At 37.5% G+C, this 16,466-nt stretch overlaps 1 protein-coding gene across 1 annotated transcript in view; it reads left to right on the top strand.

Annotated features, from left to right (window-relative positions):
- The window catches only part of HDAC9 (histone deacetylase 9), a 719,791-nt gene that overhangs the window by 503,552 nt on the left and 199,773 nt on the right, over positions 1-16,466 (top strand). Inside the window, exon 17 of the mRNA XM_057730709.1 lies at positions 13,077-13,184. Within this exon, the coding sequence (XP_057586692.1) occupies positions 13,077-13,184 (108 nt within the window). The remainder of the gene's footprint in view (positions 1-13,076; positions 13,185-16,466) is intronic.

Below are 16,466 nucleotides of genomic sequence, written 5' to 3' on the forward strand. Positions count from 1 at the left end.
GGAATCAGGCTTCCTGACTTCAGGCTATACTACAGGGCTACAGTGATCAAGACAGTATGGTACTGGCATAAAAACAGAAATATAGATCAATGGAACAGGATAGAAAGCCCAGAGATAAACTATGGTCAACTAATCTATGACAAAGGAGGCAAGCATATACAATGGAGAAAAGGCAGCCTCTTCAATAAGTGGTGCTGGGAAAACTGGACAGCTACATGTAAAAGAATGAAATTAGAACACTTCCTAACACCATACACAAAAATAAACTCAAAATGGATAAAAGACCTAAATGTAAGGCCAGACACTATAAAACTCCTGGAGGAAAACATAGGAAGAACACTCTTCGACGTAAATAACAGCAAGATCTGTTTTGATCTACCCCCTAGAATAATGGAAATAAAAACAAAAATAAATAAGTGGGACCTAATGAAACTTCAAAGCTTCTGCACAGCAGAGGAAGCTATAAGCAAGACGAAAAGACAACCCTCAGAATGGGAAAAAATATTTGCAAATGAATCAACAGACAAAGGATTAATCTCCAAAATATATAAACAGTTTAGACAGCTCAATTTCAAAAAAACAAATAACCCAATCAAAAAATGGGCAGAAGACCTAAATAGGCATTTCTCCAAAGAAGATATACGGATAGCCAAGAGGCACATGAAAACCAGCTCAACATCACTAATTATTGGAGAAATGCAAATCAAAACTACAATGAGGTATCACCTCACAGAGGTTAGAATGGGCATCATCAGAAAATCAACAAACAGGAAATGCTGGAGAGGGTGTGGAGAAAAGGGAATGCTCTTGCATTGCTGGTGGGAATGTAAATTGATACAGCCACTATGGAAAACAGTATGGAGGTTCCTTGTAAAACTGAAAATAGAACTACCATATGACCCAGCAATCCCACTACTGGTTATATACCCAGAGAACACCATAATTCAAAAAGACACATGCACTCCAATGTTCATTGCAGTGCTATTTACAATAGCCAGGACATGGAAGCAACCTAAATGTCCATCAACAGATAAATGGATAAAGAAGATGTGGTACATATATATAATGGAATATTACTCAATTGTAAAAAGCAATGAAACTGGGACATTTGTAGAGACATGGATGGACCTAGAGACTGTCATACAGAGTGAAGTGAGTCAGAAAGAGAAAAACAAATATCATATATTAACACATATATGTGGATTATAGAAAAATGGTACAAATCAACCTGTTTGCAAGGCAGAAATAGAGACACAAATGCAGAGAACAAACATAGGGACACCAAGTGGGGAAAGCGGGGAGGGTTGCTGGGGAATGAATTGGGAGATTCGGATACCAAATTGTACACTCTAAATATATGCAGTTAATTGTAAAAAATAAAAAAATAAAAATAAAAATACTCCAAGCTAAAAAAAAAAAAACAAGTAACAGTGAAAATATAAAGTGTTTACCTCCCCGTTCCCTCTCTCACCTCTCCTTCTCCATTGTCTCTGGGCTTTGTCTCTGCTCTCTCATTTTGCTTGTCCTTCGTTCTTTTTTTCTTTCTCTATTTTCCTTTTATTCTTGCCATATTCCATAAAGGATTTGAAGCAGCTTTTAAAACAAAGAAACATGAACTCTGTGTGTGTGTGTGTGTGTTTTAAAGTAGGTGTGGTAATCATTCAAAGATGAAAATACCATGAACCAGGGATGACAGTAGCATATAAAGTGTGTGCTATGGTATTTACTGCTTTTACTAGAGAAGGAGTACAGATTTGGCTTTGAGATTTCTAGAAGCCAATGTGAAGAAAACCGCACTGTTGTTTATACAGTTCTCAATGTTTCTAGGGCAGGATTTCTCAGCCTTGGCATTATTGGTATTTTGGCCAGATAATTCTTTGTTGTACTGGCCTGTTGCACTATAAGATATTTAGCAGAATTCATGATTTCTACCCAAGAGACAACAGAAGCACACCTGCCCCCTCAGTCTTGACAACCAAAAATATCTCCAGAACCAGCAAATGGCCCATTGTGGGGGTGGGGGTGGGGGAGGAACCACCCACATTGGGAACCCCTGCTTTAGAAATGGCAAGCAAATTACAACACTCAGGAAAAGCCCAGCTGTTGCAGATACAACTTGGGGTATTTGAATTTCTTGAATATTTTAGCAACTTTACATGAAAGAAATTCAGTACCTTTAAAGATAAAACATTCATGTAGGCCTTAAGCTGATTTATTTCATTAGGAAAATCTTTGATTCTACAAACATGATATCTGCTTTTTAAAACTTATTTTCTGTTTGCTTTTTAGATTTTGATTTGACTGGTGTAAAAATCAATATGACTTAAGAGCTTAAACTCTTTTTCTGGCTTCTCATTCCAGCTCCACTAATTACTAGCTGAATAAGCTCTCTGAATTTCATATACAAAGCTGCTTAATAATAGCATCTATGTCAATGGTTATTGTAAGGGTTATATGAGTTAATATAGGCAAAGAGCTTTGGATGGCTGGATCGTAATAAGTACTCTATGAGATGACAACTCTTATTGTTGTCATTATTATTTATAACTAATAAAGACCAGAACTTTATAGAGTAAGAGAATAAATAATAATAATAAAACTGAAAACCTGAAATGTCCGTATTTGTTTCCTGTTACTTTCTCTGTACATTTCCTAAATTGCATTCTGCTTTGATTTCAAGCGAATGAGATCCCATTTATACCATTCATGTTCTATAAGTCGTTTGAGTCAGCAGTCCTTATTAGGCCTCATTCGTTTTTGTTTTTTTGTTTTTTTTTACTTTTTTTCATCTTTATTAGAGTATAATTGCTTTACAGTATTGTGTTAGTTTCTGCTGTACGACAAAGTTAATCAGCTATATGTATACATATATCCCCATATCCTCTCCCTCTTGAGCCTTCCTCTCATCCTCCCTATCCCACCCCTTTAGGTCTTCAGAAAGCATCGAGCTGATCTCCCTGTGCTCTGCAGCAGCTTCCCACTAGCTATCTATTTTACATTTGGGTAGTGTATGTATTCAGTGCTACTCTCTCACATCCCAGCTTTCCCTTCCCTGCCATGACCTCAAGTCCATTCTCTACGTCTGTGTCTCTATTCCTGCCCTGCGACTAGGTTCATCAGTACCATTTTTCTAGATTCCATATATATGTGTTAGCGTATGGTATTTGTTTTTCTGATTTACTTCACTCTGTATGACAGTCTCTAGGTCTATCCACCTCATTACATATAGTTCAATTTCGTTCCTTTTTGTGGCTGAGTAATATTTCATTGTATATATGCGCCACATCTTCTTTATCCATTCATTTGTATATGGACATTTAGGTTGCTTCCATGACCTGGCTATTGTAAATAGTGCTGCAATGAACATTGTGGTACATATTTCTTTTTGAATTATGGTTTTCTCCAGGCGTATGCCCAGGAGTGGGATTGCTGGATCATATTAACCCTCATTCTTTTTCACTACAAGAGAGATTGCAACATGATATTCTTCTTTCAGATGTGGATAGTATTATCTAGTGGCTACATTTTTATAAATAGGTGTGTAACTAGTGCTTTTTTGGTACTTACTCTCCCTCCTACTACATTTCCTTCATGTCTCCTCAGAAATGACTAATATGAATAATTGTTATCTGTTTCTGAATTACTGGATTTCCCACCCCATATCCTGTTATTTTCTTTCTTTTGTTTTTTTAATTCAGTGAGGTCTGTTGGCCTCTGCTAATTCTTCTGAGGTTTTCGCATTGCTGGTTGCTCTGAATTTTCTGAAGTCCATAATGAAGTGGAGAATGTGTATATTACCCTCTTTTAACATTATAATTTTTCAAGTTGATATCGAAGTGTTTTACTTCAATCTCACTTTTTTTTTTTAACAATTTAAAATGTATTGCCTCTTTGCATTTTTCCTTACAGCTTTCTCTGTCACTTTCCCTGCCTTCTACCCTACTAAGTAGATGAGAATCACTGGAAGTAAGAGCTGGGAGGATCTCAATGCCAGATTCTCTACTGTGCTTCCTCCTCTGTTAACTAAATCTTCCTTATGGGCCAAGCTTGGATAATTCTCTGCCCTAAGGCATATCTCCACCCTGTCTCACCACATTTGCTCAGTTTCTCACACAGAAAGACTTTTGTGGGACAGCTTCACCTAACATTTCTGAACCTCAGTTTTGGACACATGTTAGGTCCAGACCCTCCTACATATTTATGAAGTGGTTTGAACTTTTGGGGCACTATTTCCAGATTGAAAGATTTGAATTCTGGCGATAAAACAAGACCTCTGTGGATAGTTACTCAGCAGGCTGCCTTTATGTTTTGTACATCAGTTGCATTGTCAGAAATATTTGAAAGTTGAGAGCATATTGTTTATTTAGAATAGTAGATAAGCAAAAGCTTGGTGCACATTCCAGGTGAATTCTGAGGGCAGCAGTAAGTTGCATATTGCTACGTTAATTCTAAAATACTGTTATATACCACTAGTCCTGTATGCAGCATATCCTTGGGAAATTCTGCCCAGGATCCTCGCTAGACTTTTTGCCCTGTCATCCAACAGAGTAAATTCCTGACCTTGAAAATGGGACACAGAATTATCTGTGCTGACTTGTATATGTGATAAATAGGCTCTTTCATTTTTCTCCTAATTATGCTGATCTTCTCCACAATTAATAATATATCAGTTTCTTTGAGTTTGAATAGCCTTCTTTCAGATTTAAAATTCTGTCTCTTCAAGATCAGCTTATAATATTAGATGCAATTTCTTTAGGTAATTGCTCTCTCAGCTTCCTCTCTCAAGATGGCATTTGGGTGTCTGAGGGAGAGAGAGAGACCTGAAGGGGTCCTTGCATACTCACTGTCCTCTGGATATTCAGGTTTCCATGGCAACCTCCCTCATCTATCTGATTGTTCCTGATTTTCCAGCATTTGAAATTGAGGTCGGCAGCTGAATTTCTCCTGGTTTCTGATTTTACTGCAAAATGGAGCATGGTGTGGTTTGCAGGCTCCAACAGCCTCACCTCCGCTCTCCCTGTGCTGGGATCTGCCTGAGCTTCTGCTGTGGACTTCGTTTGACCCCAACCATAGTTAGTCCATTTCAGGGGCTCTCCTGTAGCATGCCCTTGGGAGGATTGTGGGAACTTGAGGCTTCCATTCATACAGCAGGACCCAAGAGCATCTTAGGAATGCTTCAGTCTGAACTTCTATTTACTTTTCACACTGCTTGATAGACTTTTTAATGTGGGGCCCACAGTTTGGTGGAGACATGGACTATGAAAGTCCTAAGTGTAAATGACACCAAAGACTTGCTTGTTATTTTGTCAAGTTATCGAACACATTTTCCTCTCTCTGAGATGTGCTCACTTATCATTCTTTACCTCCCCTGCTTCTGTCACGCTTCGTCAGTTTGCCTTTCTCCAATATCTCATGACCACAAAGGATGGCTTCTGGCTTTTTCTTCCTGTCGTTATATGCTGCCTATAGCCTAGGTCAGCAAGCCCTATGCCTGGATGTCATAGGTAGAAAGAGTCTTTTTTATGAACTGTCATTTGGAGAAGCAGTGATAGCATTGTCTTGATGCTGTCACTAACATAGGATTGTAATCTGAGATCACCATGCTTAGTTTTTAATATGTAAAGCAATTTGGGGGAAAAAAGTCCTCTGTTACCACAAAATCTGGATTTTTTTGTGTATTTATGCAAAATCTTGTTTTGAAGGTTAATTTCTTTATATTCTTTTATATCAATCCTAATCTCCCTTTGAGCTTATGTACTACTGCTCCATAATAGTGCACATGTACGTGTGTGTATCTGTACACACACACTAGCATACACACACACACACACACACACACATCAGGCAGAAGAATGAATTGGTGGGCAGACCAACAGGAAGTAAATGTGGTGCATGGAAAAAACAAAGATAAAAGCACATTGATTTTTTTTCGAATTATAATAGCTCTGGTTTTAAGAATTTGCCTTCAATCCCTTAAGAACTTTAGTAAGATCTTAGTAAACAGCTGGTATGGTCAGTAGGATTGCTTTCTGCTCCACTGCCATTTCTTTCCCCTTTCCTGGCCTAATCTATTATAATTTAAATTATTTTACATGTCAAGAGCCAACTCAGTCCCACTCTCTTAATGGCTCTCCCTTCAACTTCCAAATGCTAGCGCACCTGTCTTTTACATTTCTAAGCCCTACTGCCATTATTGTATTGCCATCTCAGCTCCTTTATCCTGTTTATGAATATCCACCTGAGGTGAATCTTTCTTGTTCTGTTCCTTTCCTTTTCAGACACTCAGTATCCCATTCCATGCCAGGAACCACTATCAATTGATGGAGTCAGCCATCCTTTCTTACCTAGAGTTTTTTCCTGCTGTCAGGAAGTCTTGCCCAGTTGAAATCAGCTCTCATATGAAAGTAATCTTGACAGTATCGCAAATATAGGGAAAGGTTTTTGGCAATCTCTCCAACCAATAAGAGGGACATAGGGGGAGAAGAAATACTTTTTACCATTGAGAATGGCAGAAAGTGGATTTGGGCATCTCTTCTAATGACAGAGATTGTAGTGGGGAGAGTTCATGAGTCATGTGTCCTTTTTTACCATTGGAACTCTTATAAACTATAATATGCCAAATACATGTGGATAGGTTTTGGTAACTAATTTTGACAGCTAATGTCCCTGAAACACCATTTGGAACACAGTGTCTCAGGGAAATATGCTTATAAATTGACTTATAAACAAGCTTTGGGGATATAACCTTGCTATGGACTGAATTGTGTTCCCCCAAAATTAATATGTTGAAGCCCTAACCCCTTATGTGATTGAATTTGATAGGGCTTTTAGGAGGCAGTTAAGGTTAAATGAGGTCATAGGGGAGGGTTCTAATTTAATAGGATGGGTAGCCTTATAGAAGAGGAAGAGAGAGGTCTGTCTCTCTCCATGTGCACTCACAGGAAAGGCCATGTCAGGATATAGTGAGAAGGCAACCATCTGCAAGCTGGGAAGAGAAATAAACCAGAAATTGGATTGGCTGGCACCTTGTTGTTGGATTTCTAACCTGCAGAACTGTGAGAAATAAATTTCTGTTTTTTAAGCCACCCAGTCTTTGTATTTTATTGTGGCAGCTCAAGATAAGAAAAACCTGTTAATACATTCAGAATTAAATACAGTTACTCATTTATGAATAGATTATATCTACAAAACAACACTATTACCACTTAGTTATAAATGAAAGATACATAAAACATAGGTTGAATTAGTATTTAGATAATTTTTTTTTGTTTAAATACAAGCAAATAAATCAATGATAAATCCCATAGATTCCTAACTAGATTCTATTTAGGGATAAGCCTAAATTTGGGATGTGGTCAAAACTTCAAGCATCCATTGAGCATCTATGAGCCCACACTCTTTCAATTAATAGCCATGTCCTTATTATAAAAGTAACCTCCATATTGTAATTCTTAGCTCTCAGTACATAGTAGGTATCCAACAAATGTTAGCTGAATTTAAAAAATATCTTGATTAGTAGAGGTTTATCAAACCATCAAATTAATGGCACAGACACAGAGCGTTATCTCTAGAGAGGAATGCTTTTAGGAAGATAGAAACCTGTAGACAGGAAGATATATGTCAGACAAAATTATTTGTGGCTACCTAATGCCCCTTAGTATTATGGTCAGAGACATCGTTCTCAGCTCTTGGAATATTTTTCTAATCAAGGCCAGTATTTATAACTTTTTGGAAGGAAATGTTCTACTGCTGTTTAAAAAAACCTTTAATACACTTTAATAACACTTATAGTAATTTCCAAAATCAAGTGTAAAGGGGTTTGGAATTATATATGGTTCTGAGTCTCCCGTTAAGTCTTTTGGGATTTTTAAAAAGTTTTTATTGGAGTATAGCTGATTTACAAATTTGTGTTGGTTTCAGGTATACAGCAAAGTGAATCAGTTATACATATACATATATCCACTCTTTTTAAAATTATTTTCCCATACAGGCCATTACAGAGTATTGAGTAGAGTTCCCTGTGCTATACAGTAGGTCCTTATTAGTTATCTGCTTTATATGTAATAGTGTGTATATATCAATCCCAATCTCCCAATTTATCCATTCCCTCATTTCCCCCCGGTGACCATAAGTTTATTTTCTACATCTGTGACTATTTCTGTTTTGTAAATAAGTCCATTTGTACCATTTTTTTAGATTCCACATAAAAGCAATATCATATATTTGTCTTTGTCTGACTTACTTCACTCAGTATGATAATCTCTAGGTCCATCCATGTTGCTGCAAATGGCATTATTTTGTTCTTTTTTATGGCTGAGTAATATTCCATTGTATATATGTACCACACCTTCTTTATCCATTCGTCAGTGGACATTTAAGTTGCCTCCATATCTTGGCTATTGCAAATAATGCTGCAATGAACACTGGGGTGTATGTATCCTTATGAAGTATGGTTTTCTATGGATATATGCTCAGGAGTGGGATTTCTGGATTTACTGCAGCTCTATATTTAGTTTTTTAAGGACCCTCCATACTGTTTTCTGCAGTTACTGTACCAATTTACATTCCCACCAACAGTGTAGGAGGGTTCCCTTTGCTCCACACCCTCTCCAGCATTTATTGTTTGTAAATTTTTTTGTTTTTGGATGATGGACGTTGTAACCAGTTTGAGGTAATACATCATTGTAGTTTTGATTTGCATTTCTGTAATAATTAGTGATGTTGACCATCTTTTCATGTGTTTGTTGGCCATCTGTATGTCTTCTTTGGAGAAATGTCTGTTTAGGTGTTCTGTCCATTTTTTGATTGGATTGTGTGTTTTTTGGTTATTGAGCTGCATGAGCTGTTTGTATATTTTGGAAATTAATCCCTTGTCAGTTGCTTCATTTGCAAATATTTTCTTCCATTCTGAGGGTTGTCTTTTTGTCCTGTTTATGGTTTCCTTTGCTGTGCAAAAGCTTTTGTTTCATTAGGTCCCATTTGTTTATTTTTGTTTTTATTTCCTTTAGGAGGTGGGTCAAAAAAGATCTTCCTGAGATTTATGTCAGGGAATGCTCTGCCTATGTTTTCTTTTAAGAGTTTTATAGTATCCAGCCTTACATTTAGGTCTTTAATCCATTTTGAGTTTATTTTTGTGTATGGTGTTAGGGAGTATTCTAATATCATTCTTTTACGTGTAACTGTCTAGTTTTCCCAGCATCACATATTGAAGAGACTGTCTTTTCTCCATTGTGTATTCTTGCCTGCTATGTCAAAGATTAGGTGATCACATGTCTGTGAGTTTAACTGTGGACTTTCTGTACTGTTGCATTAATCTATATTTCTGTTTTTGTGCCAGTACCATACTGTTTTTGTGCCAGTACCATACTATTTTGCAGCTTTGTCATATAGTCTGAAGTCAGGGAGCCTGATTGCTCCAGCTCCATTCTTCTTTCTCAAAATTGCTTTGGCTATTTGGGATCTTTTGTATTTCCATACAAATTGTGCAATTTTTTGTTCTAATCCTGTGAAAAATGCAGTTGGTAATTTGATAGGGATTGCATTGAATCTGTAGATTGCTTTGGGTACTATAGTCATTTGGACAATATTGATTCTTCCAATCCAAGAAATGAAATCCTCTTTGATTTCTTTCATCAGCATCTTACAGTTTTCTGAGCACAGGTCTTTTGCCTCCTTAAGTAGGTTTATTGCTAGGTATTTTATTCTTTTTGATGCAATGGTAAATGAGATTGTTTCCTTAATTTCTCTTTCTGATCTTTCATTGTTAGTGTATAGGAATGCAAGAGATTTCTGTGCATTAATTTTGTATCCTGCAAGTTTGCCAAATTAATTGATGAGCTCTAGAAGTTTTCTGGTGGCATCTTTAGGATTTTCTATGTATAGTATCATGTCATCTGCAGACAGTGACAGTTTTGCTTCTTCTTTTCCAATTTGGATTCCTTTTATTTCTCTGGTTGCCATGGGTAGGACATCCAAAACTATGTTGAATAAAAGTGGCAAGGGTGAACATCCTTGTCTTGTTCCTGAACTTAGAGGAAATGCTTTCAGTTTTTCACTGTCGAGAGTGATATTTGCTACAGGTTTGTCATATATAGACTTTATTATGCTGAGGTAGGTTCCCTCCATACCCACTTTCTGAAGAGTTTTTTATCATAAATGGGTGTTGAATTTTGTCAACAGCTTTTTCTGCATCTATTGAGATGATCATATGGTTTTTATTTTTCAGTTTGTTAATGTGGTGTATCATATTGATTGATTTGTGTATATTGAAGAGTCCTTCATCCCTGGGCTAAATCCCACTTGATTGTGGTGTATCATCCTTTTAATGTGTTGTTGGATTCGATTTACTAGTGTTTTGTTGAGGATTTTTGAGTCTGTATTCATCAGTGATATTGGCATGTAATTTTCTTTTTCTGTGTGATATCTTTGTCTGGTTTTGGTATCAAGATGATGGTGACCTCATAGAATGAGCTTGGTAGTTTTCCTTCCTCTACAGTTTTTTGGAAGAATTTCAGAAGTATAGGTGTTGACTCTTCTCTAAATGTTTGCTGGAATTCATCTGTGAAGCCATCTGGCCCTTGACTTTTGTTTGTTGGAAGTTTTTTGATCATAATTTCAATTTTATTACCTGTGACTGGTCTATTCATATTTTCTATTTCTTCCTGGTTCAGTCTTGCAAGGTTGTACCTTTCTAAGAATTTGTCCATTTCTTCTAGGTGGCCATTTTGTTGTCATATAGTTGCTTGTAGTAGTCTCTTATGATCGTGTGTATTTCTGTGATGTCAGTTGTAACTTCTTTTTCATTTCTAATTTTGTTGATTTGAGTCCTCTCCTTTTTTCTCTTGATGAGTCTGGCTAAAGGTTTATCAATTTTGTTTACCTTCTCAAAGAACCAGCTTCTGGTTTTCTTTTGGGATTTATTGATTTGTTTTATGCTTGCTTGCCTTCCCAGTAATTTTAAATATGATGAATGAGGACTTTCTATGGCACCTATAGCTGTGTAATGGTTGAAAATTGGTTTAGAAATATCCAACACAATGTGCATGTTGGTTTATATTTTTTAGCTTGAGCAACAATCTTCCTGAAGGCTATGTCCTCATGCAGCTCAAATAACTGTACTTACTTACAATGGTTCAGTAAAAGAAGTAAAACTTTCAATTTAGAGGTAAATGATTAGGTTCCAGTGTTCTTTTATTGATTCCTTTACTTTTTGATTGGTAGTGTTGACCATGATGGTGCTATGACATGAGGTGAATGTTCTTACAAAGCAAGTGTTATTTCAGGAGTATTCTAGAAATGCATGTGTTGTCGGGGTCAGAGGTCTATGTGAGGGTCCTCAGAGCTGCTGAGTAGCCTCCCTAAGCCTCAGTGTGCTCATTCAGTAACCACTATTAGGCCTCAACTATGTGCTAGGCATTACAGAAATGAGGGTAGAGACTTCCCTGGTGGTCCGGTGGTTGAGACTCTGTGCTCCCAGTGCAGTGGCATGGGTTTGATCCCTGGTTGGGGAACTAGGATACTGCATGCCACACAGTGCAGCCAAAAGTTTTTAAAAAAGAAAAAAAAGAGTGTTATAGCAGCTAAAATAGTAGTAGCTAACAGTTGCCTTTTACTTACTCATTTAATCCTCCCCAACATCATATGCAGATTGCACTTTAAAGAGTTGCTGCTTCATTGGTAAATGAATCAAAGCACAGAGATGTTAATTAATTGATTGTCTGTTGTCATCCCTCTTTTAGTGGTGAACTCATAATTTCACTGGACAGTTTGATTTCAGCATCTTCTCTCTTTATTACTTTGCTGTTGTTGAGAGGATCTTAATATTCTATTTATTGTTCTCATTTATTGTGTATTTGCTCGCTGTTCTTGACAGAATTTACATTGTTAAGGCTCTCATGAGAAAAAGCATGTGAAAATGCTTAGGAAACTGCTTAGTGCATTTTGAATGTGTGTTCTTATTTATTGTGGTTGTTCCCTGTCATTTGCCCTCAATTCTTTTTAAAATTCTGTATTTTGTTTTGGATTTCCCTTCTTTGAGCTATTTGAGAAGTCTTGATATTTGCACAGTCACGAATTTTTTATTGCAATCCCCAGTGCTCCAAATAATTAATGTGTCCTAAAATTAGAGACTTCTACCGTTTGATACTGTTATTTTTTTATATTATGAAATATTTATACATAAAAATATGTAACGTATATGACAAATATAAACTACTACTATCGCACTTTTCTTGTCCTTGTATGTTTCTTGAATGCACAAAAAAGAGTAAACAGCATTTTATAAAGGTACATCCAAAATATTGGTTCATGCTTTGTGTTGATAATAATGTGCTGTAGTAGAGGAGCAACCATATATTTTAATGGCCTGTCTCCTTTTAATAGTACCAGTTTGCACTAAGACTAGCTGCCAAACTGTACTAAATGTTAGAAATTTTAAGCTTCTACTTTGAAAGTCAAATCACTCCTTGCAATTGAGTGTTGTGAATCTTTTAAGTGTGAGGACCACACACTCCTTCCATTTAGTTGGAGAACCTGAACTGTGGTTGCTACTTCCTACTCCCTGATGGCTACTGCTACCTGCCTAATAATTGTTTTTGGCTTCCTGTAAACCTGCAGCCAGAGAGGTATTTGAATTTTCCCCCTGTAGCACTTGCAAATCCGATTTTTATGTATAGCTAAGTGCTCTTAGCTTTTACTCGATCTACTACTGGGGCCTGGTTTCTAGCAAGCCTGTAACTACGCCAGATCCGGCCTATGTAATGCTGTTTGTAATGAGAAATCTAAACAGGGAATGGCAGTCAGGCATGGCAGGAATGTGTTTCCATTGGAGAAGTCAGTGTAGAGAAAAAGTATAAGCAAAGCTGTGTCCAGAAGGCCTTTTCAGCTGGCCAAGACGGAAGACCAATGTTATTGTACATAGGCTGTTACTGTGCCAGCCCTTCCTCACAAATTTGCTTTCTCTCTCTCTCTCTCCCCTCTCCTGAACTCCCCTCCTCCCCCCTCCCTCTTTCATCTACTCCTTCTCCTTCTTTTTCTCTCCCTCTCTCTTCTGCGGGCTCTGCTGACTGTTTGCTCAGGTGGACAGTGACACCATTTGGAATGAGCTGCACTCGTCCGGTGCTGCACGCATGGCTGTTGGCTGTGTCATCGAGCTGGCTTCCAAAGTGGCCTCAGGAGAGCTGAAGGTGAGGTCTGGGTTGCATTAAGTGTGGGAAATCCAGAGAAGACGCTGAAACAGAGATGTTGTTGTTTGGGAATCGTGGGGAGTGTGGTGTGGTAATAAAAGGAAAGGGGTGGAGGGAAGAGGGCAGGGAGATGGCCACTAAGGTGTGATAATAACTAGCCTGTAGGTAGGTAGTAGCTGATCCTGCTCGCGGGGCCTTCCTCTCCTTGGGGAACTCTGCGGTTAGGGCACTCTGGTGTATTTTTAAGAGCATAGAAATGATGGGTAAAGCTATGGTCCAGGTTAAAAATACCCAGTATATACATATCTGTCATGCCCTCCTGGGATTTTCTTTTGAAGCAACATAAAACATATGATTACTGAGTACTGTGTGTAAGCTCAGGATACCACCCAGAGAGAGGGGGAAGGGGCGCGGGGAGAAAGGTAAATATCAGACGGGAAGGATTGGGAGGAAGGAGGAAATTGTTGATTAGAAGGGTAATGATCCAGCGTATGTTTTTCCATGAAAGAACTTCAGAAATGAGCTACGCTTTATTGTTCTTTTCTTTTTACGGTCTCTTCTTTTCTACATCATGTGAAAAGAACAATGTCCAAACCCCAGCGTTTCCCAGTCTAAACAATTTATAAAAGCCAGAGACCTGACAGACGTTGACATTTTATTTGGTATTTTAACAGTGCTATTGAAAGGTATACCGTGTGCGTCTTAAATGCAGTTGCCCCAATAAACTTTGTTGGTGCTAACGTAGCTCTTTAATGCACTAGTTCACACACTTCATAACGAAATCTGGGCAGTGACCGATTTGGTATTTTTAAACAATTGTGGGACTTAGGGGAAATATATTGTAACCAACAATATAGGCACTGTAAGTTTTGTTAATCTAAGATAAAATCTAATTAGGATTATTTTTCTTTATGCCTAATGAATTTTTACTCAATTACACCTGACTATTTCACTTGTGATTGAAAATGCAGGGTAGGAATGTGCACTGTACAATGCATTGTCTGCCCCAGAAGTCTTTGCTCTGACTCTTTAAGTCAGAACCTACAGAAATAGCATGATGATAAGATGGGCTATATTTTTAAAAAATACATATGTATATACATACACATGTGTATGCCTCATGTGAAGTTGACATGACATGAGCAGTGTCAGGACATTAATTGCTCATTTCAGGAGATTTACGAGGCCGTTAGTGTGGTGCTTAATACTCGGTCTTTACCTTTGGTAATGAGCTATTGAAAAGAAGAAAGGAATCAGCCTTATGGAGAGGAATAATTCTTGAGGAATAATTCTTCCTGTTTGTAGCACTAGAGTAAATTGACATTTTAAAAGAAGTATTTGCGAGTCTTATTTTCAAAAGAATTCAAGTGACAGACAACAGCCAGGCCACAAGATTATAATTTTTAAAAGACCCACTCAATAATGAACAAAAATGATTATGTTAGCATTTCATAGTTTCTAATTGTTTTGATTTTGTTGAAGTTTAATCAGTAATTCTGAAACCTTCTCAAGTAGAATGCCCACATGTTACACTCAAAATCATCATTGTTATTAACCTCACAGAGTGCAGCATTGTCCAATATATGTATGAAGACTGTTGAACAGAAACCTAATTCTATTTTTTAGGAGGTAGTCATTTAAAATAGCCAATTACAAACACAGTGTCAACAATATACAGTATAGATACGCTGACCACCAGCTATACTAACATTGGCTGTTTATGTTAAGAACAAGGATTCATACAAGTGCCTTTCCTGCCCTTGGTTGAGAAATCAGCAGGTATGATTAAAAAAGAGAAGAATAAGGAAAAAAGAGCTAGCATAAAAATCAAGAAACATTGATCCAGGCTCTGCCACTTAAATACTGTGTCATTTGTGGCAAATCACTTAATTTCTCTGGGCCTCAATTTCTTGTTCTGTAAAATCAGCAGGGTAGAATTGATAATGTTGAAGGTTGTACGTGGTTTTGACATTCTGAGCTATTTGCAAATGAAAAATGGATCTGATTTTTAATTATATACACCATGACATACCAAATAGTAGATGTTACAAAACTAATTTCAACTTACTTTGCTGAACGTTCCAGTCTTTGTAGCTGGTTTATCGTTCTGACTGTTAAGCCCAAAGTAAAAGTCCAAGACGGGCGGGACTGTGAATAAACAAACACACTAGTGCTGACAGACCAAGAGACTGAATCTTTTTGTTGCTAATAATTTGGGGAAGCCTACGGGAATCCACTGTAGTGAGCCACGAACCGCAATAGATAGCCATGTTCAGGGACCTCTAGCTAACCAGGAATGTTGCTCAGTGTCTACCTGTTCCAGACTCCAGCGTGACTGGGCAGGTACACCTGCTGCCCAGAAGCATTAACACTCGTGACTGTGGAGTCACTTCCTTCAGATCTAGGAAGAAAGTAGGGAAGCTTATTTGAGGATGCTGGTAAGTTATCCTTTGATAAGATGTGAACAAAGAAAACTAGTGTTTTGTTTTTTGTTTTCTGCATCTACATTCAGTTCTCACATGTTCTGCCTCATTCTCCCAGTAAATCTATAACTTGAAACACCGTTGACATATTGAAAGACTGCATTTTGTAAGTCTGCACTCATTTTGCTTGGGAATTAGAGAAGAATTAAAAGCTCTATTTCAAATAGGGTGTGCCTGGATGGGGTGCTGAACTGAGAGGTTCGGGACAGTGGGAGGGAGGTCACCAAACTCAGAAGGGATGGGGACCTAGGAGATAAGAAGGTCAAAACAAGGAAAATGCCCAGACAAGGAAAATGCCACAGACAAATTTCATTACCTGGAATTTTTACTTGATATTGAGCTTGATCGTGATCGTTCCCCTAACTTTTGACAGGTTCTGTCCTTTCTTCACCTGGGGATACTAATGGGCTGAAGAAATTAGAAGGATAATCCAGACACAGAGAGTGGGTTTCATGTTGATGCTTAAACTGATTGTGCACAGCAAACTGCAGCAGTAAATGGGTATATTTTTGGCACAGAATGGACATGCTCAGTGGAATTTAGTGGAAATTATGGAGACTTGCAAGTTTTCCAGGTTTTTAATAAGATACTTAAAAAAAGCCACACAAGTGGAAATTTATCAAATCTATAAATAACCAAATTGGCCATTTCTCAGATTCTAGAACTGAGGAACATAAATATTCTGGAAATGCTAAGATGTTTGTTGTATTGGAAACTATAATTGGAAGAGTAATTATCTCAAAATGGTTTTATTGTTCTAAAGGTCATTTAAGGAAGTATGTCTAGAAATAGAAATATC

This window comes from Hippopotamus amphibius, chromosome 4, assembly GCF_030028045.1.
Source record: "Hippopotamus amphibius kiboko isolate mHipAmp2 chromosome 4, mHipAmp2.hap2, whole genome shotgun sequence".
NCBI classification, from domain to species: Eukaryota; Metazoa; Chordata; class Mammalia; order Artiodactyla; family Hippopotamidae; genus Hippopotamus; species Hippopotamus amphibius.